Raw genomic sequence first — 24,031 nt, 5'->3', positions numbered from 1 at the left:
TCATGTCCTTTCCCTTCCCATAGGATATTGCCCCGGCGGCTGCTGTCGGGCCAATGATCTTGGCGTCTGTTGAACCCCGGCTGCTGCTGCTGCTGCTGATGCTGCCACTCAAGAACATTCGTCTGGACGGGCGCCGATCTCGGCTAGAAGGCCGTGGCGGGTCATTAAAAAAACGCACAGGTAAATTTCCAAGTTAATGTTGCTCTCGTTGTAGATCTCGGGCTCGGCTCGGATCGGATAACACCAATCTGCGGGCTCCTTTGTCTTCCTGCGAGAGAAGTCAACGGCCTGGGTATCTATTTTAGCCTGTGCCATTGGCCCTGAACTTGTTTGCCGCCGTCACCAGTCACCAGTCTTGCCACTTCCTTTCGCTGTTTCATTTCGTTTCTTCCAGTTGCCTTTTCCCTGTTCCTTTTCCCCTGTTCTCCTCTCCTGTTCTGCTTCCCTGTGCTCTCTTCCTGTTCCCTTTTTTTGACATGACTCAGATGTGTGTTGGCTGGAAATCCCTGCCTGGCCCCGGGGCCATAGATATGGTATGGTCAACGCAAAGGAAGGTACAGGAGCTGCCTGGGTTTTGCCCAGGGAGGGAAAACCCAGTCACATTCCTGGGCCGCCTTCTGGTGACTTTAAAAAATAATAAAGATAAGAGAGTATTAAGAAGGAAGCCTGAGCCTCTAAAGCTAGACCAGTGGCTTCAATCTAGACAGGGATATTGAAAATAAATCAAATAAATAATAAATTAAAAAAAATAAATAAGTAAATCAAAAGCAGAATGGCTTCCCAGGTACCCAGGAGGAGTTCGAAGTGGTTCGGGGGGTTCCCCCTCCTGGCTTACGTATGCAGTTAATGAATGCGCATATGATTTTTCAATGATTTCATTTTCAAATTTTGTACGAAAGTAAAATCTCTCTGCCTTAACCACCCGCTGATCCAAACCGATTTCGAGTGCTGATGTTACTATTGTCAACGGCCTTCGGCGGTGGCTCTTCCTCGGTTCCTCCGTTCCTCGGTTCCTCAGTACCTCAATGCCTCAATGCCTCGGTTCCTCCGTTCTTCATTTCCTCACTTTCCCCGATCCGATTCCCTGTCCCGCTCCGTGCTGACGCAGACACGTTGACAGCCCGACGCTGCCCTGTTTGCATTTCTGCCCAAGACTCGTTTCAAATTCTAAAGAATTCCAGTAATCGCAGAGCTCTGCTGGCGACTGGACGTCGGGGATCGAAAGGCTCTAAGACACACACACACACAGGAGAAGAAGAGCAGACCAAGCGCCGCGTCGGAGAATCAAGTGAGAGTGGAAAGCGAAAGTGAGATGTCGTCGTCGTCGTCGTCGTCATCCATTGTGGACATTGGCCACTCCGACTGGCTGCCCTCCCTGCAGAGCCTCAGTGTGCTGATTGTGCCGGGACTTCTCATTGCCATAATCCTTTATCTGTGCGAGCATCAGTATGATGACTTCCTGGGCGTGCCACCTCCAGGACCCTGGGGCTTGCCCTTGCTTGGCTATCTGCCTTTTCTGAATGCCAGAGCTCCGCACAAATCCCTGCAGGCTTTGGCCAGGCGTTATGGTGGCATCTTTCAGCTACGGATGGGCAACATACGGACGATAGTCCTCTCGGATGCGGCTTTGGTGCGGGAGTTCTTTCGTCACGAGGTGATGACGGATAGGGCGCCGTTATATCTCACGCATGGCATTATGGGTGGTTATGGTAATATTTTATATATATTTTCTATATAACTAATAATTTCTATATATTTTCTATATAAATATATCCCTCTTTTAAGGCATCATCTGCGCCCAAAAGGATATCTGGCGACATGCTCGCCGCGAGGTCATCGACTGGCTGAAGGCCCTGGGCATGACCCGAAGGCCGGGACAGAGAAGGACTCAACTGGAGCAGCGCATAGGCCGGGGTGTGGACGAATGCGTAAAGGTGAGAAGCTTCTGTAAAATTATATATTTTATATTATATATATTTTTTCAACTGAGAAATCTTCTGGTTTCTGGTTCTAACATCTCTCTGATTTCTTTTGCTAACTGCGACATTGCATAAATTTCATCTTCTACGATTTCAATTGCTCGTTTCCATGCAAAGTTCTCCTAAAGAACATCTGGATACGGAAATTGCTTGAATTCTCTTGAGGTCTCCTTTCTTCAGACTTGATATATGCAATTCCGAATAACTAAATACTTGATAGGTAAGCAAATAATATAATCTCAACCTCCTCCTTCTCACAGCTCTTTACCCAAGAGGCCGTGCAGAGCCGCAACTCGGAGTTTGATCCCCAGGCGGCGCTCCACCATTCGCTGGGCAACATCATCAATGACCTGGTCTTTGGCATAACCTATGCCCGCAACGATCCCGATTGGCTGTACCTGCAGCGGCTGCAGGAGATCGGTGTCAAGCTGATTGGCATCTCTGGCATGGTGAACTTCCTGCCCTGGCTGCGTCGCCTACCTGCCCAGGCGCGCAACATTCACTTCCTTCTCGAGGGCAAGGCCAAGACGCATGCCATCTACGATCGCATAGTGTCCGCCTGCTCGGAGCGCCTGGAGAAGAAACTAGCTCTTCACAAGGAGAGCCTAGACCTTAAGCAGCAGCAGGAGCTACTGGAGCGGGGACAAGTGGATGAGGAGGAGGAGGAGGAGGAGGAGGAACCAGGGGAACCTGAGCTGGCCGAGGAGCCGGAGGAGGCTCTGCCTTCTGTGGAGGATGTGGATGAGCAGCAGCAGCAGCAGCAGCAGCGTCGGCGACCCCCGCAGCTAGAGTATTGCGACAAGGAGGACCCCGACAAATATCAGCCGCACTGCATCCTGGAGCACTTCCTCATCGAGCGAATACCCGTGTCGCAGCTCTACTGCGATGAGCAGCTGCGCCATTTGCTCGCCGATCTCTATGGCGCCGGCGTGGACACTGCCTTGGCCACTCTCCGCTGGTTCCTGCTCTACATGGCCCGCGAACAGGCCTGCCAGCGGCGGCTCCACGAGCTGCTGCTACCGCTGGATGACACACCCTCGCTGGAGGAGCTGCAGCCGCTGGCCTATCTGCGTGCTTGCCTGGCGGAGACGCAGCGTATCCGCAGCGTTGTCCCGCTGGGCATTCCACATGGCTGTGAGAGTGACTTCACTGTGGGCGATCATCGCATCCAGGGCGGCTCCATGATCATATCCCTGCAGTGGGCCATCCATATGGATCCTAAGGTCTTTCCCCAGCCGGAGGAATTCCGGCCGGAGCGCTTCCTGGGCCCCGATGGTGGCTATGTGGCGCCGGCACAGTTCATACCCTTTCAGGTGGGCAAGCGCATGTGTCCCGGCGACGAGCTGGCCCGCATGGTTTTGACCCTCTTTGCCGGCCGCATTTTGAGACGCTTCCACCTGGAGGTGGCTCCCGGCAGCCGGGACATGGACATGGCCGGTGAGAGTGGCATAACTTTGACTCCAGCTCCCTACAGGCTGCGTTTTACCAGGCTGCCCCAGCGGATGGAGTTGGTGGGGGAGGAGGGGGTAAAGGAGGAGGAGCTGCGGGAGGAGGAGCTGCGGGAGAAGGAGCTGCGGGAGGAGGAGCTGCGGGAGGAGGAGCTGCGGGAGGAGGAGCTGCGGGAGGAGGAACTGGCGAAGGAGTGAAGGAATCAGGACTTGGCAATGGTGCAGGCTTAGTGTATTCTCTTTTTTTTTTTAAATAATATTTTTAAATATTTTTAAATATTTTCTTAAATATATTTTCTTAACCAAATATTAAAAATAACCTAAAAATGACGTTCATCAATTCATTTTACTTGTTTCTTTATTTATTTTCCTCACTTTTCTCTAGAATTTAATTTTATTAAAAGGCATACAAGATTTTTCCATATATTTTCCTTTAGAATTTCTCCCAGGAAAACCTCTATGACCCTCCTCTTTTTCCCCAATTTTCAATGCATTTTCAAAGCTTGTGAGTGTTTTTAACAAGATTTTTTTTATTTTCAACTGATTTTCCATCAAAATCACACCGAAGATTTTCACATTTTCCTGGCTTTTCCTCTCGAAATAAATTTGCTTGCTTTTTTCACTAGATTTTCTTTATTTTCCACTTATATTCCATGTAGATTCACTTCCCACAAATACACATTTTCCTCACTTTTCCTGGCCTGTATTTATTTTCACAGTATTCAATTTATTTTCCACTTCATTTTCCTTCAGATATAACGCATTTCCCACTCGAATTTAATTTACTTTTAAAGGCATGCAGATTTTTCACAAAATTTTCTTTATTTTCGAATTGTTTTTGCCTATTTTTTGATGTGTGCTTGTAAGACTAAACCACAGTTTGTTTTGTTTGTTGTTTTGTTTTGTTTGTTGTTTTGTTTTGTTGTGTTTTTTGTTTTGTTTGTTTGTTGTGTGTTTTGGACATTAAGCTAGAGCACTAATACTATGGAATAAACAAGAACGTTAGCTAACTAGACTTAGTCGGCCTCTGCCGCTGGCTTTGGCATTAGCAATCAGCCTCTGGCCAGGGCAGGTAACCCCATAATAGCGCTAATAATAACATTAATAATTAAGCCTAGATCCTAAATATATATAAAAACATAAACATTAAACATTAAGATGTAAACTAGGGAGGCGAATCGCCACTATATGGTACACACTACGGCTAGGGGTAATTACAGTTAGTTGAACACAGCTTCTTGGGGGTGAAAGAATAGATTTGGTTGCAGTCCAGGCCTCGGCGGGCGGGCGGGCTGGCTGGCTCCTCTGGCTCCTCCTCCTCTTGGGACCCACTTCCTCCGGGGTTCTCCTTTGTGTTTTTCTATTTTTTTGATTTACTTCCTTTTTTTGTGCGTTGTTTTTTGTTTTTTTTTTTGTTTGTGTAGGAACAAAACCGTGCTCTGCCAGATCCTTGGGCTTTCTTGTTGCCCCATCCTCAGGATCATCTCTTCAGTTGGCGCCCACATTGCGCATGTGATGCGGATCCGCGGCAGTGGGCGCCAACGGACGTCGCTTCAGGCAAACCTTAAAAGCCTCCGGCGTAATGGTGGCACCCACATTGCCCTTGAGACTGGGCAAAGGTTGGCCCTCGGGCAGGGCAATGTCAAAGCAGTGCATGAAGGAGGCAAAGAACAGGAAGAGCTCCATCCGTGCCAAAACATCGCCCAGGCACATGCGCCGTCCCACGCCAAAGGGTATAAAGTATTCGGGCTTGCGCACCTTGCCCTCGGTGTCGATGAACCGTGATGGCCGGAACTCCTCGGGCTTCTCCCACAAACTGGGATCCATGTGGACGCTGTTGATCAGCGGTATGACGTGCGAGCCGGCCGGTATGGTGTACCCATTGACTTCCACATCTCTGTGGAAAGGCAGGAGAAGAGAAGAGCGGAGGCGGTGGATTAGTAATGGGTTGAGTGCATCAGCTGAAGATTATCAGCAGCAGCAGCAGCAGGGGCTGGACCTAACGACGAAACTGGGCCATGCTCGGCTGGGGACTACGACTTGGTATTGGAAGTAAGATTGAGATGGGGATAGAGTGGAGGAGGAGGAGGAGATGGAGGAGATGGACAGCCGCGACAATGAATGGCAATCGTAAATCGTAGATCGCAGATCGCAGATCGCTGGCATTTGGTGTGAATGAACGGACCTCGTGGCAATTGCGTAGATCTCTCCACTGGCCAGTGCGTAAGCACTGATAGCACCTCTGGTTTCATCATTCCCCCCCAGATTCCAATGAGTAACTAAACCTACCTTGTGGGCGAGTGCGTGGTGGCCAGGGGCACAATGCTAGATCGTCGCATGGACTCCAGTATGGTGGACTCTGTGATGGGCAGATATTGCAAATCCTCCATGGTGGGCAAACGATGACGACCCACCACCTGGTCTAGCTCATCCTGTACACGACGCATCTCCTTGGGATTGCGCAGCATAAACACATTGATCCACAGCAAAGTGGTCTTGATGGTTTCCATGCCCGCCGAGAACAAATCAATGATCACCTGGACCAGTTGCTCCTCTGTGGAGGCAAAGACAAAAGAAAACCAAAAGGATGGATATAAGTTAAAGGACTTCACCAAATGGGAACCCTTAGAGACCCTTCAAGACTCTTCCAACTCACTCACCATGATTCTTGCCATCGAAAAGCTCTGCATCCGTGCCCTCGGCCTTGGCCTTCTCAATTTCGCACAGATAAAAGTCCACCAGGTCACGGACATTATGCGGATCAAAGCTACGCTTGTGGTCATCGATCACATCCTGGTAGAAACGCTGCATCTCGGCCCTGTTCTGTGCAATCTTGTTCTTGGCCGTGGAAATGCTGGGGAAGCACTGCATGGTGGGTATGTAGTCCACCGTGTGGATCTCACCAAATAGACGCATGCCCTCCTCGATGAGGAAATTGAATCTCCGGAATTTGGGATCATCGATGCTGAACCGGGTGGACATCATCAGGCTGCAGATGACATTGCTCACGGCCACAGAGATGACGGGGGAGAGATCAATGGGATTGCCATCGCTGGCATGCAAATGACCAATGAACTCGTGCACCTCGGTCTGCGAGGGGGGAAGAGGGAGAGCAACGGGAAAGGGGTGGGAGTTATTGTTTGCTCTGGGTCTAGACTCTAGGCTGCTGCTGCTGCTGCTCCTCCTACTCACCATGATGCGTTTCTGCATCTGCTGCTTGCCACTGCCCATGTACGTCATGCCAAACTGGCGGAGCTTGTCGTGCAGGAAACGTCGCTGGTCCTTCCACAGCTTTCCAGTGCTGTTGATGATGCCTGGAAAGGAAACGAGAGGAGAAGGAGAGAAGGAGATGTGTTATTTTAATGGCCACTTAATTGAGGTAGGCTCTCCTCTGAGTCTGCCCTACTTTGTGTGCGGAGAAGCAGCGGAATGCCAGAAAAGAAATTCCAACAAAAAACAGACGAAAAAATACAAAGAAAATGTTTTACAATCTCCGGCAGAAAACGTGATTTTGGCAAAAACTGCCGCAATGCGTTATCATTGGAAATAATAATAATAAAAAAAATATCATTTAAATGCAGCTAAAGGCGAAATCAAAATAAAATTTTATATTAAAACAAAAAATCAAAATTATAAAAACAAAAAGCGAAATTAAGAAACGAAACAAAAGAAAGAAGGGGGAGAAAAAAAGACAGAGAAATGCCAGCGGAATTTCTTTAAATTTACTTAAATATTTCCACTTTCTGGGGATTAAAAAAAAAACCTTTAAGTCGGCCTATACAGTTATAAATGTATATATATTAAAAAAATATATTTAAAGTTTTTTAAAATAGTTTTAAAAAATATATATAAAAATAAATACAATTTAGAGATTACTTCCACTTTCTGGGGTTTAAGTTAAAACTCTAAAAACACTTTTTATACAGGTAAAAATATATATATTTAAAGTATATTCAAAATATTAATAAAATATACATTTATATATATTTTATGTATTTTAAAAATATTTTTAAATTATATATAAACCGATTCAGAGATACGTAAGACCTTAACTTGGACTTGGCTCCCTCTCCCAGGTGTTGATAATATTTTGCTTTCGCTGCAAAAAGCCACTTAGTTGCTGGCATAGTGAACAGCGTAGTTTTTCCTATTTATTTTCCACCCTTCCAGGGTCACCTCCCAGGGAAATCCCATAGAAAACCCGTTGATCCCGACTCCTAATCCCCTCTAGAAAAACTCACCATATCCATTTAGTGTCTGCATAAAGGGCGTGTCCGGCCTGCCGGTGAACTCCTCCCGCCGGAAGCACTCCCTAATCATCTTGTAGTCGCTCATCACCACTGTGAGCTGGCTGCCTAGCCTGGTGGAGAACAGGGAACCATATTGCTTGGCCAGCTCCATGAAGCGGGTGTGCTTCTCGCTGCCCATAAACAGCAGATAACCGATGACGGGCAGACCCCAAGGGCCTGGGGGTAGCTTGCGCAGCTCTCTATAATGCCGCAGGAGCCACTGCAGCAGACTGACCAGGCTGAGCAGGCCCAGGAAGACCATTAGCAGGTGCTGGGCATCGCCATCCTGTTGCACCTGCAGCTGTCGCAGCAGAAACTTGAGCAGGTACGAGTCGGCCATGGTCAGGATTGGAGGTATTTTATGATTGATGCAAAGGAAGACTGGCGAGAATCCTTGGGGGAAGGCTATGGCTTCCCTAGCTAGAGGAGACTGGACTAAGCTGGGCTCTCTCGCTGTTTTATTGGCCGCACTCCTGGCTGGCCATTGGTGGGGACACTTTTTGGCTTGACTTTGACTTGGGGGTGGCGGAAAGCACTTGCAAAAAAAATTTCAATTCTCAAAAATATAAATTTTTTTGAAAATTTTATATTGTCCTGGCTTTGGCGGTAAAAAAAAAATTGGATATATATTTCTTTTTTATATATTTTTCTTGGGGACGCGCAGCACGGCTTTACGGTTTACGTTTTACGTTTACGGTTACGCTGACTGCGAGCTGTCACGGAGTACGGAGACCCGGAGACACGGAGACGATTTCGCGTCGAGCGTTTATAGTTTTCGACTAATGGCTCGACCGTATGTCCTTGCCACTTTTATAACAACTCGCGACGCGCGCGCCGCGCTTCGTTCGAGCGAGCGAGCGAGTGCGCAGCGAGCAGAGCGCCGCGGCGAGCACAAGCGAGTGATCGGAGTGATCAGAGCGATCGGAGCGAAGCGGAGCGGAGCGAGCGGGCCTCTGCCGGAGACGGCAGAGGCTCCCCCATTCCCCCGTCCCCTCTTACTCCTCCTCGTGCTCCTCCACGCCCCCGCCCGCTGCTGCTGCGCCGCCACCGCCTCAGCCGCCACCTCTGTCGCCGCTGCCTCCCTCAGTGTCTCTCTAGACGCAGCAGCGCCATCGTCGTCGTCGTTGTCTGCTCTCCACAACAGCCAACAAGTTTCCCCAAAAGCAGCAGTAGCAGCAGCAGCAGCAGCGCTCCGCGCACTATCACTCGCTCGAACCCCAACTCGAACTACCAGCAACTCGAACCGCTGGCCAACAGGTTTGAGTGGTTTTTGTGGGGGGGGCTCAAGAGACCCCACCACTCGCCACTCTCACTCTCTCTTTCTCTTCGTTGGAGCTCTGGCGCTCTGATAGGGAAATGGATCCGATTCCGATTCCGGATCCGCGCGAGGCGGAAGCTGCTGCAATGGTCTGCAGCGCCGCTGGCGTCGTTGCTGCTGGCGCCGCCGCAGCTGCTGCTGCTGCTGGTGCTGTTTGTGCTTGTTGCGGATCTCGGAATCGAAAGACCAAAAAGTCAATGCAAAATTTGCATTTTGGGTCAATAGCGAAGCCTTCAGTGGAGATCGCATCGCATCGCATCGCAGCTCTATGGCTAGCGGTGGCTATTCGGAACTGGAACTGGAATGGGAAAGGGAATGGGAATTGGGAATGGTAATGGAACTGGAAGTAGAGCCCCGGTAATGCAGTGAAGAGAAGAAAATTGAAAGAAAATAAAAAGAATTTAAAAATAAATAAACAATTTAAAAGACTTTATGTAGATATTAGGCTTATTTTTTACACTTTTAGGGCTGAATTTGAAACTGGAAGTAGAATGGAAATGGAAACTAAGGGAAAATAAGAGGAAACTGAAGGGAATTCAAAGAAATTAGCTGTCATTTTGCTTGTTTTTCTTTAAGAATTTAAAATATTTAATTTAAATATTATGCAGGAAAGGTAGGTGTTACTTTTTTTAGGGAAAAATTTGAAACAGAAAAGGGAAAGGATGTGGGATTGGAAATGGAAATGGGAAGGGAAATGGGAACGGAAATGGGAATACAAATTAGAACGGTATTGGTACTGGAAACTAGATCTAGATCACTGGAGTTCCAGCCAAAAATCTGGAGAGTGGAGAGTAAAATGGAGAGAAACTGAGTAGAGTCTACGAAATTAGCTATATTTTAAGTTTTTTTTTTTTAATAGTAGTATATATAGTCATTTTTTAATGATATATATATAGTAAAATATATATTTAATATTATATTATTATTATTAAATAATGTTAATTGTTTTTCAAAGATCCCTCAATTCACAGGGAATTTCCCTAGGTCAACATTTTACTATTTTTCATCAGAACCTTTTGCATATACAATTTTCTAAGGTACTATAACCTTAATCCTCTCCACATGCGAGAGGTGTCTCGGTGTCTCGGACCGGGAATTCCAGGGAATTCAAGTTCAATATGAACATCAATAATTATTAATCGATGGAGCCAAGTAAACAAGGGAACTCGAAGCGAACTCATTCAAATGCATGCATCTTTAATCAATTCTGCAGAATTTCTGCTGCTTTCGATTTCGTTTCGGTTTCGTTGCGAGTCGAGAGTCTTCTTGTCTTCTGTCTTCTGTGTTGAGTCTTCTGTCTTTGGTCTTGAGTCTTCGTCTTGAGTCTTGGTCTTGGTGTCCAGTTTTTGGGCTTGGCTTTTGTTTGTTTTCGGCTTGGGCTTTAATATTTATCTGTTTTTGTGTCGGCGGCATGCCGGTTCTTTGGCTTAAGGACAAGGTCCGACCCTCACAAGCTGCTGACGTCGAATACGGAAAATACGCGCTCGCCGCCGCCGCCGCCAAGAAATTTCGATTTCATTTATATAGATTTCGAAATATATGTTGTCATTCGGAAGCTGAAGGCTACCTGTCGCAGTCTGGGAAACCCTAGTAATTTCGATGTAGCTGGAATTGTTTTTAATTGCACATTTTTAACCCTTAAAATAGATATTGCTGGCTATGAGCCGGTTGTTTTAAAATCCCGAAATATCAAACAATTATCAAATATTTATGCAAATTGCAGCAGGTTAAGCTGGGAACATAAGGCGGTTAATGAACTAATTAGAATATGCATTCAGGCTTTGGCTTTGACTCTGCTTTGATGACATTAGAACACGCTCTCTGGTGATAATGATAACCCTGCACCAAGAGGTGCTGGGAATTGTCCAGACTGCTAATCTGTGGGTCACCAAGAGACATTGAATGACTTGGCTTTGAGATAATACAGAAGATGGCACGAGCCAGCTGCAAATAGATCTTATTTTTAGGTAAAAAAAAAGCTTTTAAAATTATATATTTAATAAAGATACTTTAAGTTCTTCTTTAAGTTCTTTTTGAAATGAAATTAAACCCCTTTCCAAATATTAAACAAACAATTGACCAGCTTTATAGCTTGATTCTTTTCATCATCATTGCTGTGTTGCGATTCCCAAATGCCAAATGTGAAACATCCAAGGCCAACACGCGCCGACGAGTGACGCACCTGATGGGAGATGGAACCTGGAACCTGGAACATATTTGTAACCCTGCCCAGGTATTAAGCCCTTTGAAGCAGGTACAGCTTCGGTTTGGGATTAACAACCAGAGTCATTGAACCCTCGATATGTCCGATCTTGGTGCGATCTTCGGACTAGGCAACGACTAGGAAACGGAAAACAAAGCCAGAAGGCTCTGGGAGAGAGGAGACGGAGACGGAGACGGAGACGAAGACAATGGGGTTCAATGACTCTGGGCAGCGGCGAACAGGTTGGGAACACGGGGCAGGGGGCAGGACCTGTACAGCCTCAGGATTAGCAAAAGGCACAGAGAAATGAAAAACGAGAACAGGAAAACTGTTTCATCTCTCTATCAATGGCCTTGGCGGCGGTCATTGGCGTTGGCCAGGAACAGGATGGTCAGACAGACAGACAGGACAGGAAAGGCAGGACAGGAGAGGAGTGTGCATGCTGCCGCAGAAGGTTCCAGGAACTGACGCCGAAAGGCTAATGACTGCTCAAGCAGGCAGGCAACCTGGCAACCTGGCAACAGTTCCACTGGTTTCATCAGTTCCCAGCGAAGGGCGAGGGCGAGGGCTCAAGGATGCTAGTGGATGGATGACTCAGTCTAGAGGAATGCCTTAAATCAGGAAATCTGAAATGGTTAAGGCTAGGAGCAGGGGTTTCCAGGCTGCGAGGCTTCCAGGAATTAAGGTGACTCCCCCTAGAAACATAAGACAGATCTCTTTGCTTAAACATGCGATTTGATAAGGTCTTTTGTTATGGCTTCTTTTTTTTTTCTTCCTTTATATATAAAATAAAGTATGAAATATATTATAAATTGTAGATACTTAGTATATATTTTATTTTTATATTTATTTTTGTAGAAGATAATATTTATATATATTTTTTTTGCTTCCTTTTCAGTATGAAATATATTATATATTTTGGTTTCTTTTTCTATTTTATTTTATATATATTTAGTATAAAATATAATATATATTTTATAGATAGTAAGTAACGTGATTCCACGCATCGCGTAATTATTTCAATAAATGCGCAATCCCCGCCGTCATTCAGCTATCTATAATGTATATTCTATGGTTTTCAATGCGTACTATCATGTGTATATACTCTTCCTAGGGGCATCCTATTTTTTATATAAATTTTAGTGCAAGAAATATTTAATTTTCTGAATTTTAAGGTATTAATTTACAGAGTTTCTTGGGTTTTTCAGCAAAGAAAAACAAAAGAAACTCTGTTTTTCAAGATTCAACCTTGTGTTAGACTTAATTTCTTGCTAAAATTAAACTTTCTTTTCTAAAGGGTATCAATTATTCGATTTGTTAAGCAACATTTAAAATTTTATATTATTATCTATAATTTGTAATAATTTTTAGTGAAAGAAATAAGAATATTAAGGTATTATTTTCATTTTGGAAAGAAACTCTTCTCTTTGTCCGGCATTTTTTTCAAAAAGTAAACCTCCCATCCCATAGGGTATCTATTATTCGGCTTCAGCATCTTGTTCTTGGCCTGTGATGCAATATTTAGAATTTCTTATATTTTTTTTTGATGATTTTATATAATTTTTAGTGAAAGAAATATTGAATTTTCTGAATACCAAGGTATTAACTTTCCATGTTTCTTGGAATGAAACTCTTCTCTTTAACCCCTTTTTTAGGTATTATTTCTTCCTAAATTAAACCTCCTATCCCTTAGGGTATCTATTATTCGGCTTCATCATCTTGTTCTTGGCCTGTGATGCAATATTTAGAATTATTTTCGACGGCATTGCTTTAATGCGCACCACGACCTTGAGCATCGGAACAAAGCTCCATTCTATACTTGAACACAAAACGCAATAAATAACAAATTTGCCACACACACAACACACCACACACACACTCTCTGGATGGGGATGATGATTTGCAAGTCCCAAAAAAAAAAATATAAAAATAAATAACAACAAAAAAAAGAAGCAAAAATGAAACGGAAAAAATACGTGCAGCTCCGCGAAATTCGGACAAAGGCGAAACTGAAACCAATAATAAATCGATTGATAGTGCTGTTGTTTGGCAATTATTTGCACAGTGCGTTTCATGCTTATAAGACGCTGATGTTGCTTTGTTTTTTTTTGTGTGTATTTTGCATGCACCATGTCTGGCTTATTCATAATTGATAAAGCATAATATTTTGTGATTACCTAAACAAAAGCAGACTAAAAAAAAAAACTAAAATAAATAAATCAAGGGAAGGAGAAGCAAGGAAAACAAAGTCTAGCCTGTATACACTTGGAGAATATTAGGGGTTTTTGGCTAAAATTTTTAGAATATTTAGATGAAGCCTAGTTGAATTTGACTTTATATGATTTCTTTTCATAGAAATGTCATGTTTAAGGGGGTTTTAAATCAAAGAAGTGGGCCTCCTTCTTATAAAGGATTTGTTTATACTTTTAATTAGTTGGTTTTACAAGGAAGAGCCTTGGTTTTTGCCAAAAATTATGAGTTATTTGACTTTAAAGTTACTTTTGCAAGCTGAGTTTGTGTTCCACATCGATGGTTGATCCTTTACATATGCTATTCAAGGATATCTTTCAAAGAATCCCTCCTAATGGCACTCGGAGAATCGGGAGAGGCAGAAGCAGCTTCTCCGAGAGAAGGTTGTCTAGATCCTTGGCCATCACAGAGATGAGGTTTCTGATCCATCACCTTCAGCTAAAGATAAAGAACTCTAGTTAGAGGATAATGAAATCATCAAAGGAAGGAAGGACTTTCTCCTTACCCGAGGTTCTACTCCTCTGCCTGATCATCGAAAGAAGCAAGTCAATCTGATTTTCTGAGATTAACTACATTTAAAATAGTTTCTAGTTCTAAATTCCTGATTTCCCTTTTGCAATTATTAACTTTTCTTATTTTTCCAGTGTGTTCTTTTTCCTCTATACCATTTTTCCACTCAACTGAGCCCTTCACTTGGTTTCCTTCTACGAAAACCCAATGCGTATTTGCATCCTGTTATGCTGAGTTACAATGACGATGACCTCTTGTATGGAATTTGCCAATAATAAACACCATATAGTATGTGGACAGGTGTAAACAAATTTCTTGTTGTGACTTCGCGAAAGTTCTTTCAGCGCCAAAAGAATGCGTAAAATAGTCCGAGAATATGCTAAGTAGCGGCGTTATCTTCTTGGTGCTCTTGAACTTGAAAACTCGAATCGAAATTCCTGGTAATCAATAAACAACGGAGAGAGAGGAAAGAAATAAAAAAAAAAAAAATGTAAGAAAAATAAACATATAAATAAATACAGAAATAAATGCAAAAGACCCATGACAACGCCAAAAGCTTTAACCCTTCGGGAATCGAGTGGAAATATTATGAAATCGGCGACAATAACAAAGATAAATCTACATATTTCTTGGATCTTGGAATCTTGGAATCTCTTTCTCTTTCTCCCATTCATCGTTGGGGTTCATCCTTGTGGCCTTGAGCATTCATTAGTTTCCCATTCACATTCAACCAGAAGCCAAGTCCCAAAAAACGATGCCGCCACTCGAGACGACTTGAGAATTTCACGGCAATTGAGGCTCAAAAAAAAAAAAAATGTGAAGAGCTTCGTGCTGGCACGCCGTCAGGTGCGCTACCCATTCCGGCCTGTTGCCATATCATCGAATCATCATCGAAATAGGTCCAACTAGTGGCTCTCACGTAGCGAAAATAGATTCCCTGCCAATTGGGGGCTTTAAATGGGCTCAATTTGGTGAGGATTTGGGGAGGCTGTAAGGGGGTTTTCATTGGTTTTTACAATAGAATATATAAAATAGAGGGATTCTTTTCATTTAATGCAGTTGAAGTCATATTTATTTAGTTTTTCTGATTTGTTAAAATTTTGTATAACAAATGAGAAGGGTTTCCACTACTTGAAGCACTTTTCTAGCAGAGTTTACTTGGGTTATTTGTATTTTATTTTAGGAAAAAGAATGGGTTTTGAGTCTGTTTTAATTTAATTTAATTAAAATTTTAAAGAGGATTTTTAAGCTATTTTCTAGGGTAAGATAAACATTGGTTATACCCTGCCAAGGTATTTTAATTTCAGACTGAAGCCATTTCGTTTTCAAAAATATAGGAACAAATATAGAAAAATATTTTTAATAATATTAATAGTAAACTATTTATATTTTCAAATATTTAAAGAATGTAGAATAATAAAAACTAGTAAAACAGCGCTTTCCTAATTGAATTTAAAGCATTTTAGACTTCATATTTTAGAAAAGAAAAGGAGTTTTCCCTTTCAATTCAAACTCAATTCAATATAATTTAATAAATTACAAAATGATATGAAATTACCGAATTTTTTTCAACCATTCTGTAAAGATCATAGCCCCCTGAGGTTCCCAGGTTCCCAGGCTGTCACCCAACTCTGTTGGCCGTAATTGGACTCCCCCCAGCCGGAACTTGAATGCCCTCGCAGGCAATGTTTGGCCAGAGACTGATATATTTTTAGCTGTTTTTTTTATATTTTGTTTATGTAAAATGCAAGTCCACAGCATTGTCATTCATGAGGGGCGTGAAAGACCCCGAAAAAAAAGTGAAGAGTTGGCAGAAAATGCTCCTGTTCCCAATCGCCGTTGGCCGGGCAGGGTTTATAGATTTCATGAAGAATTTGGCCAAAACAACAGCAGTGGCAATGATCTAGCTAAGACTGGTCTATAAGAGAGCGTGAATTTATGAGGAAACTGTGTAAAATCGAGTAAGACAGCCAGGAAAGACGGCTTCTTTTGCTAAATTTTTGATTTTTTAATATAGTTTTTAGCTTATAAAACCCGAAAAGGGTATTTATAACTCAACTATCTTATTTTACCCTTCCCTTCTGGCTTGTTTTGAATGTATTTCTTGCTGCGTTTCTTGTTTTTCTGTTTTTCTGTTTGTTTTTTTGTTTTTAAATCCACCTAGGAACCCAACTCATACGATACGTGTGAAAATGCCTGCAATTCGTTGAACCCGTCTCGGCCGGGAAATGCATTTGATACAAAAAAAGGGGTTTACTCTGCATTATGTAACTTCTAGGGTGACTTGTAGGGGCTTTAATCGTCGTCTACGATTTGCTAAGCAAAAAAAAAAAAAAACAACAACAAAAATAGGAGTAAAAATATGCACAGAATGTGCGTGCCGCCGTCGTCGTTCGGTTCATTAAACTGTCAGCGGTTTCCCCTCCTCCGCTTGTTGATTGGCTTTTAGGGCCCGGCCTGGCCGAAATCGAAAACAAAAACTGCGACATTTCGTTTTCCGCCAAGCGCCAATCAATCGATAATCAAAACAAGCGATCGCCGGTAGTACACTCAGAGAAAGAAGTCGGAATAAAGGTATTAAAATTTATGAGAAAAATTCTGGAAAAAAAATTCTGAAGAAAAATTCTGCAGGAAAAATTGTAAGAAATATTCTAGAGAAAGAAAATTCTGGAGAAAAAAATTAGAGAAAATTCGGAGAAAGAAAATTCTGGAGAAAAAAAATTAGCGAAAAATTCTATAGAAGGAAAATTTTTAAGTAAAAATTAGAGAAAAATTCTGAGAAAGAAAATTCTGGAGAAAAAAATTAGAGAAAACTTCTAGAGAAAGAAAATTCTAGAGAAAAAAATTATAGAAAAATTCTGAGAAAGAAAATTCTGAAGAAAAATTCTAGAGAAAACTTTGTAGTTGGTCTTAAAATGCCTTTAATCTGAAATAATTTGTTTATAATTTTTAAATATTTTTTTTTTTGTTAAAATATTACTTTAATTTCGTTTTGAAATTTCTCTCTGTGTAGCATTAACAGCGTGATCGGCAAAGGGTCTGCTTGGAGGCTGTGCGTCGGAGCTGGGGCAGGTCGGAGCAGGGCCAGACGTCATCCAACCTGTTGCTAGCCTCAGTCTGGGGCTCGCTGGCTGACTCATCAGCCAAGGGGTAGCGCGCCACAAGCCCTACGCATCTGTATCTTTATATGTATCTGTATTTGTATCTGTATTTGTATCTGTATTTGTATCTGTATTTGTATCTGTATTTGTATCTGTATTTGTATCTGTATTTGTATCTGTATTTGTATCTGTATTTGTATCTGTATTTGTATCTGTATTTGTATCTGTATTTGTATCTGTATTTGTATCTGCATTTGTATCTGTATTTGTATCTGTATTTGTATCTTTATATGTATCTTTATATGTGTCTGTATTTGTATCTGTATTTGTATCTGTATTTGTATCTGTATTTGTATCTGTATTTGTATCTTTATATGTATCTTTATATGTGTCTGTATTTGTATCTGTATTTGTATCTGTATTTGTATCTGTATTTGTATCTGTATTTGTATCTGTATTTGTATCTGTATTTGTATCTGTATTTGTATCTGTTAGATGCATGTTGTCAGGGCTCACAGAAAGGCAACTGGTCTGGCGAAAGCCAAAAGATTCTTGAGTGAAAGTGATGATGAAAGATAGATGATTATGTAAAAATTGAGGCCCAAAGTAAGAAACTCAAAGGCAAAAGACTCTAAGAACATTATCCTCAGCATCCTTGGTTCTATAACTAACAAAAGGCTTTCCCATCCAAAAACCCTTTAAAGGTCATCTAGTTAGTGGCTTACTTCTCCTCTAGAAGCTGAGGTTTACTTTCTAATAGTTTTCCTTTTCCTTTAAGGATGACAAACACCCTTTCCTCCTCTAGCAGTTTCATTCAATATAATTAAAACCGCATTCCTAACCCCCAATCCTAAACCTTTCCAACCCCAAAGTCAATCCAAAGACTCTTCATAATTACCAAATGAACTGCTGCCTGATTATATAATGGCCAGCGATGCGCCACTTCATTCCATAGACGACGCACGGCCTTGAGAGCGTTCGCTGACACCTCCAGCCGGACCAGGCATCATCAGCTCCACCCACCTTCACCTCCACCTCCCCCCCCCCCCCCAAAGCCAAACCAATCCAATCCAATCCAATCCAATCCAATCCGATCCGCTGGCTGGTGCTGGTGCTGGTGCTGGTGCCGTTGCCTTTGCCGGTGCTCGAGCTTCAAGCTGCGGTGGCCTGGCCAGAGAGTTGGCAACACGTCAATGCCCAATCTGAGACTCAATCTCAAGCAGTTTGTTTAGCATTCTTGGCGCGATTCTGGCTATTGCGCCATAACGATCCAAGCCCCAAGTCTTGGCTCTGCTGCTGGGGTGGCACCATACCAATAGGTTCTATAGATGCTATACTATGTATAAAGTGTTTGCCTGGAACTACTACTATGAACTCTAATTTTGGGGTTCAAGCACCCCTTCTGGCATATATTAAAGAATAATATCTGTAAGCCGCCTCGATTTGCGTAAATGGAAGCGAACTTCCCCTCCGAATCCCCCCCGAAGCTCCTCCATTCTCCACGATCACCACCCATCTCATGTGATCATGATCAAAGGCAGCGATCGAATAATGAGAGTCTGTATAGTCTAATCGAATATCGCGCATATATCGCATATATAATGCGAATTCTTTTTTGGCAAAACAATTCCAATTTCATTTCATTCCTGTTTCCCACATAAAAAATTTAACAAAAAAAAAAAAATAAAATACAAAAAAATAATAACAAAACAAGAATCTTAATACTGGATTCCACACCAGGCATCAGGCACCAAGCACCTGTGAATGAGAGCCAACCGTAGCTCGTAGATTTCCGGATTACGAACTGCCATCGGCCACCGGCCACCTGAACTGCTCTCCCTTCCTCCTCCTCCTTCTCCTTCTCCTCTTCCTCCTCCTCCATCCACCCTCTTCTAGCGGATCACTGAAATGTTCTTTGGGTTTTTTGCCAGATTCTTTGAATGGCCCGGGAGACCGCTACCGCTTAGAGACTAGATCGTGCTCCATTGAAAGCTCTCGTATGGCAGGTTGTAAAAAATACAACAAAAATATATATATACAGACCGCGTGTTGGTCTCCCCCTCGAGTGTTTACGTTTTTCTCTGCCCAATATGATAGTTTTCTTGGCTCGCATTCAAGGTTACTCTTGTTTTCATGTCCATTGACCTATTTGGTTTTACAGGCATGCAAATGAGTTTCAAACGCTTGTTTGTGTCTTTTTTTTTTTCGGGGGACTTGAAATTATTATGGGTTCTGGGAATCTCTGGGGGGGGGGGTTCTTTTGGGGGTTCCAGCAGGAACCCGGTCGGTCTGGGTATCCTTAGTTCAGTTCTGGAAAGACTCACTGGCAGTGGTGAGTCATCAGCCAAAAGTCATGACGCAATGTCCATGGGTCAGCAAAACAATCACTGGCATTGCACTACCCTTTGTCGTGTTTTTTGCTAGTATTTTTAGCCCTGAAAGAGTGCTTCGGTAATGGAGGGTGGGGTTCGGGTGGTTCGGGTGGGTTGGGTGTTCTCCCACCTGCAAAATGCTAAGCTTTGAGTGCTCTCGGGCTCTTTTTAGCTATCAGGCCAATCGCCATTATCTGTCTGCTTCTTGACCGGTCAGTCGGGGTGCAAAAACAACGCCCAAGTGCGTCATAGAGTGTACGTAGTAATTCTTGCAACCTCCAAGTGACAGAGATGACAGTTTGTCCTTTTTTTTTGAGCAGATTTAAGCTTGGATTCAAGGGAAAATTAAAAAAAAAAACTATAGAAAAACTATTGCTTTGTGGGAAAGTAATTTTTAGGAATTTTGTGAGAGCTGTTATAGCAGTTTTTTGGGGTATTTAAAGGTAAATTACTATTAAAAATATTAATAATTGAAAATAAAAATATATTTATAATATTTATTCTATTTATATTCCCTATTATTTTTGATATATTAAATATAAGAGATGTCTTAAAATCATTTATTACCCAATACAAATTTCCAACTTAAACTTAATCTTAAATTTAAAAAAATTTACAAGCTATAAAAATAAATATTTGGTGTACTCACATTTGTCTGGATTCCTCCTCTGATTGATAAATCTCCTGGATTTGTCTTTGATTCCAAACTCTCTCCGGTGATATCTCCATGTTGTTTCTATATCTCTCTCTCTCTCTCAAAGAGCAATTAAGCTACGAGAGGGTACACACTAACACTATAGCAGCTCCTTTTAAGAGGGATTAACCACAACCACACAACCACACTACATTTACCGCTCGACCTCAACATTCCGCCGGGTTAACACTCGAAGAAAGCTAGAACTAGTTGGGAATTATAGGGTCAAAACTGTCTATCTAATATAGCTACTTTAGCTAGACTTTCTCTAGCCTTAAATTATTTTAAAACCCTTAAAATGTCCTTTAAAATTCTAACAATAAATCAATTTTCCTACCAAGAGCATGTTTGATTTTTTATTGATATTTTTTCAAATGATTTTTAGCAGGCAAAGGCTTGGCCCTTGGCTTTTAATAAAGTGCCCCAGACTCTCGCCAGTCGACGAGTAAATAAGTAATCAATGAAGGAATCAACTTACCTCGGCATCCAGGAGTCTCTGTTCGCCAACAGATTGCTGTGTTTGCTGCCCCGGTAAGCTGGTAATCCTAATCGGATCAAGTTAACATGTGCACACACACACACACAATGCGCCAGCAATTTAATTAGATATATTCATTGCAGACATTTTTAACCGCCAACAAGCACACAACATTGAGAGATGGTGAGAGCTCGATTAATTCCCATTTGTGATGATGCAGCAGTGGCTGCTGTGTGGCTGCTGCTTTTGATTTTAATTGCAATTGAACTTGTGTTTGTACTCTAACCATCGATATTACTCATACGCACCGTTGACCAGGATCAAAAGGGGGGGAACTCTTTGCTGGAAATGACATTAAAAATGTATTTAACATATGTGATTTCTTTGGGTTTTCATGAACATTTAATTACACAATTTATAAATATTAGTTTCAGGTTTATTCTAGACTTTAAATTGCTTAAAAATATTTATAAAAACTATAAACAAAAATTGTGAAATAACCATGACTTGCACAACTGAGTTTAAAGCTTTGAAATGTTCAAATTCCATTTGGAATCTTTTGCAGACAAAGTCCCTTTAGGATCCAAGGGACCTATGCAAATATATGTATGTATATATATTTTTATATACTATATAATAAATAACTTGTATACTAGCCAGTCTAGGGTATGAGGCGGGGAACTTACCTGGGGCTTTGATCTCACTTAATTCAATCACTCAGCAGGTTTTCGCCACTGGTTATGCGATATCCAAGGGAAGAGATCGCTGAACTCGGAAAACACGCGCCGACTGTGTTCTACGCAGCGCTAAGGTTCTGATCTTGGCTGCGCGTGTTTGAGGGTTTACAAGTAGTGGCCGACAGGGGGAGCTGTATTTTTTATAAATTTATAAATATTATAAAATATATATAAATAAAAAAAAAATATTCTAAAATATTAACACAATATTTCCAAAGACAGTTTAGACCTTTAAGTTTAATCTTGCTTTTAAATTCAAAAAATTATAAAATATATATTTTAAAACTTTATTTTATTTTAAAAATATATGAAAATAATGCAGTTTCAAATTGGAAATTTTTAAAAATTATTCTTTAATATAAAGAATGACTAAATAGAGCTCTCTGCATGAGAACTTTAGCCATAGTCTCATTTATAAGTTTATTCTTACTTTTACATTAAAAAAAATATATATATAAATATATATAACCCTTATTTTATAGTTATAATAAAAGAAAATACTGCAATCTTAAATTAAAACAAGAAATAAAGCTAACTTTGGCCAGCCAAAGTTGGTAACAATTAAAATATATCATAACTAAGCCAAAAATGCATTAATTTCGATTCGGAAAGCAGTTTTGTGTTAGTTTTTATTAATTTAAAAAAACTGCAAACCAAATTTAAAATTTTAAGAAATCAAAATTTTTGCTAATTTTAATGATGTAACCCCTTATCAAATTTCTCAAAAATGGCAAAAAAATCGATTTCTTCCTGACATGTCTAGAAAGATTCGCATGTTAATGCTGATCAAGAATATATATACTTTATAGGGTCGGAAAGGTCTCCTTCACTGCGTTGCAAACTTCTGACTGAAATTTTAATACCCTGCAAGGGTATAAATATTTTAAAAATGTATCTAAACTAAAACATGGATACAATGATCCTAACAGCAGCCTTGATAGAGCTCTCTAGACGAAATCTTTAACCATAGCCTCATTTATCAGTTTATCCTAACTTTTAAATCTAAAAAATGTATAAAAAAAAACCCTCTTTTTATTATAAATAAAAATAATTAAATCTTAAATTAAAATTATATATAAAAATTAATCTAAAGTAAACAAAAAATGGATGCTTTGATCCTAAAGGAAGCCCTGCTGGCCTCACATCAACCACATCACCCATTCGACCCGTTGTCATTTAATCTCATTCGGGATTTAAGTGATCTTTTCTTTTCTTTTATTTCTTCTCTCTCTCTCTCTCTCTCTCTCTCTCTCTCTCTACACACACCTTTTTTTTTTTTTTTTTTTGGGCCCAAAACCTTTACGCAATGGGCCAGTTGCCACACCTGGCCAAGTGGCCAAGTGTGATTACTTGTAGGCCGACTTCAAGTAGGCTTAAAACTTTCACCGAATTTCCGAAGAGTCGTTGCGTTGACAAGCGCACTTGGAATTCATGGATCAAAAAAATCAAAAAAAAAAAAAAAAAATCCAATAAATAATAATAATAAAAGATCCAAAAATGAAATAAAGTCAATTCATGGAGTGCGGTTTTTTGTCGACAATTTCTCGCTCGCCCGAAGGTCAACAGTCGCAACTCGCGAAACTTCTCCAACGAATACCGATACCGTTTCGAAATTTTTTTTTTGTGGCCAGATAAACAGCATAATTAATATACAATACGAAACCCGTTTCAACTTGGGGGCCCCGTTAAGTAAACGGCTCGCCGTCAATTGTATAATTTTCGGGCAAAAAGGGCGTGTGTGCGTGGCTTGCATTGCGCAAATCCCCCTGATCCCGGCTCGGGCATGTCTTTGCCATAGCCTCTGCAGTTGCCTTCACAATAACCCAAAAGCTTAGCCACCGAAAAAAGCCAAACGAAATCTGGTCAAGGTCGACGCTTTTTGCACACAGCCCCCACTGCGTATACTTGATAGGGGGGGGGGAGATAGGGGGGTTCCCAGACACCGTTAAGCCCTAAGCCTCACCAGCTGTGAGAGCTCTAAGCCTTCGGCTCAGCAGCTCAATTAACTTCAATTCGATTGTGGCCCAAAAGCAGCCTGAAATGATAGCCAGACACACTCAAGGGAGGGAGGGAGTTCCTCTCCTGACCCCAGAAATTCATTGTTAAATGCAAAATACTTTGAATAAATAATGGTAAATAATTTTAATAGAGAAAACTTTGATTGTGTGATTTGTCAAGAGCTGCTGCATTACGTGTAAAAGAAAGAATTTTCAAGGGAAAAAGTCGCTCTAGTTAATTTCCCTCTTAAATCCTTTCAAATAGAATTGAAACCCTTCAACTTGGTGAAACCCACTCCCCATGAATTGACAGCCATCTGCTATTTACAGCCACTTGGCAGTCAATAAATACTTAATAAGTACCACTCTCTTAGCAAAAGCAGAGCTTGTTTATGGGAAAGTGGCGGGCGATCCTTCCTCCATTCATACATACGTGACCCCCTTAGAGGGAGATTTCCTACTCCTACTCACTGCTCCCTTCATTACGTGTAATTGTCACGTAGAACAGCAGCAACGTAACAAAGGACACTTGAGCCAGCAGTCTCTGTAATTGTATATCCATGTGTGTGTGTGTGTGTGTGTGAGGATAACCGCTGCAGTTTGTATACCACACTCCCTAGCCCACCTCCTGCTTATGCCCCAACGGAATAAGCAA

The 24,031-nt window shown here is 41.7% G+C and overlaps 2 protein-coding genes across 2 annotated transcripts; one reads left to right on the top strand and one right to left on the bottom strand.

The window, feature by feature from the left end:
- Positions 1 to 1,218: 1,218 nt before the first annotated feature.
- On the top strand, positions 1,219 to 3,642 carry phtm (cytochrome P450 enzyme phantom). Its single transcript, XM_017178484.2, has 3 exons — positions 1,219 to 1,709; positions 1,786 to 1,934; positions 2,240 to 3,642. The coding sequence occupies exons 1-3, from the start codon at positions 1,313 to 1,315 to the stop codon at positions 3,623 to 3,625; spliced, it is 1,932 nt and encodes a 643-aa protein (XP_017033973.1). The 5' UTR covers positions 1,219 to 1,312; the 3' UTR covers positions 3,626 to 3,642.
- Positions 3,643 to 4,038: 396 nt separating this feature from the next.
- Positions 4,039 to 8,501, bottom strand: Cyp18a1 (Cytochrome P450 18a1). Its single transcript, XM_017178561.3, has 5 exons — positions 7,669 to 8,501; positions 6,620 to 6,741; positions 6,088 to 6,517; positions 5,717 to 5,981; positions 4,039 to 5,324 (listed from the first exon to the last, which is right to left on the bottom strand). Exons 1-5 carry the CDS (start codon positions 8,054 to 8,056, stop codon positions 4,916 to 4,918), a joined length of 1,614 nt encoding a protein of 537 aa, XP_017034050.1. The 5' UTR covers positions 8,057 to 8,501; the 3' UTR covers positions 4,039 to 4,915.
- Between the last annotated feature and the right edge of the window lie 15,530 nt (positions 8,502 to 24,031).

The sequence above is a fragment of the Drosophila kikkawai genome, chromosome X (assembly GCF_030179895.1).
Source record: "Drosophila kikkawai strain 14028-0561.14 chromosome X, DkikHiC1v2, whole genome shotgun sequence".
NCBI classification, from domain to species: domain Eukaryota; kingdom Metazoa; phylum Arthropoda; class Insecta; order Diptera; family Drosophilidae; genus Drosophila; species Drosophila kikkawai.
This window is presented reverse-complemented; position numbering and strand designations above follow the sequence as displayed.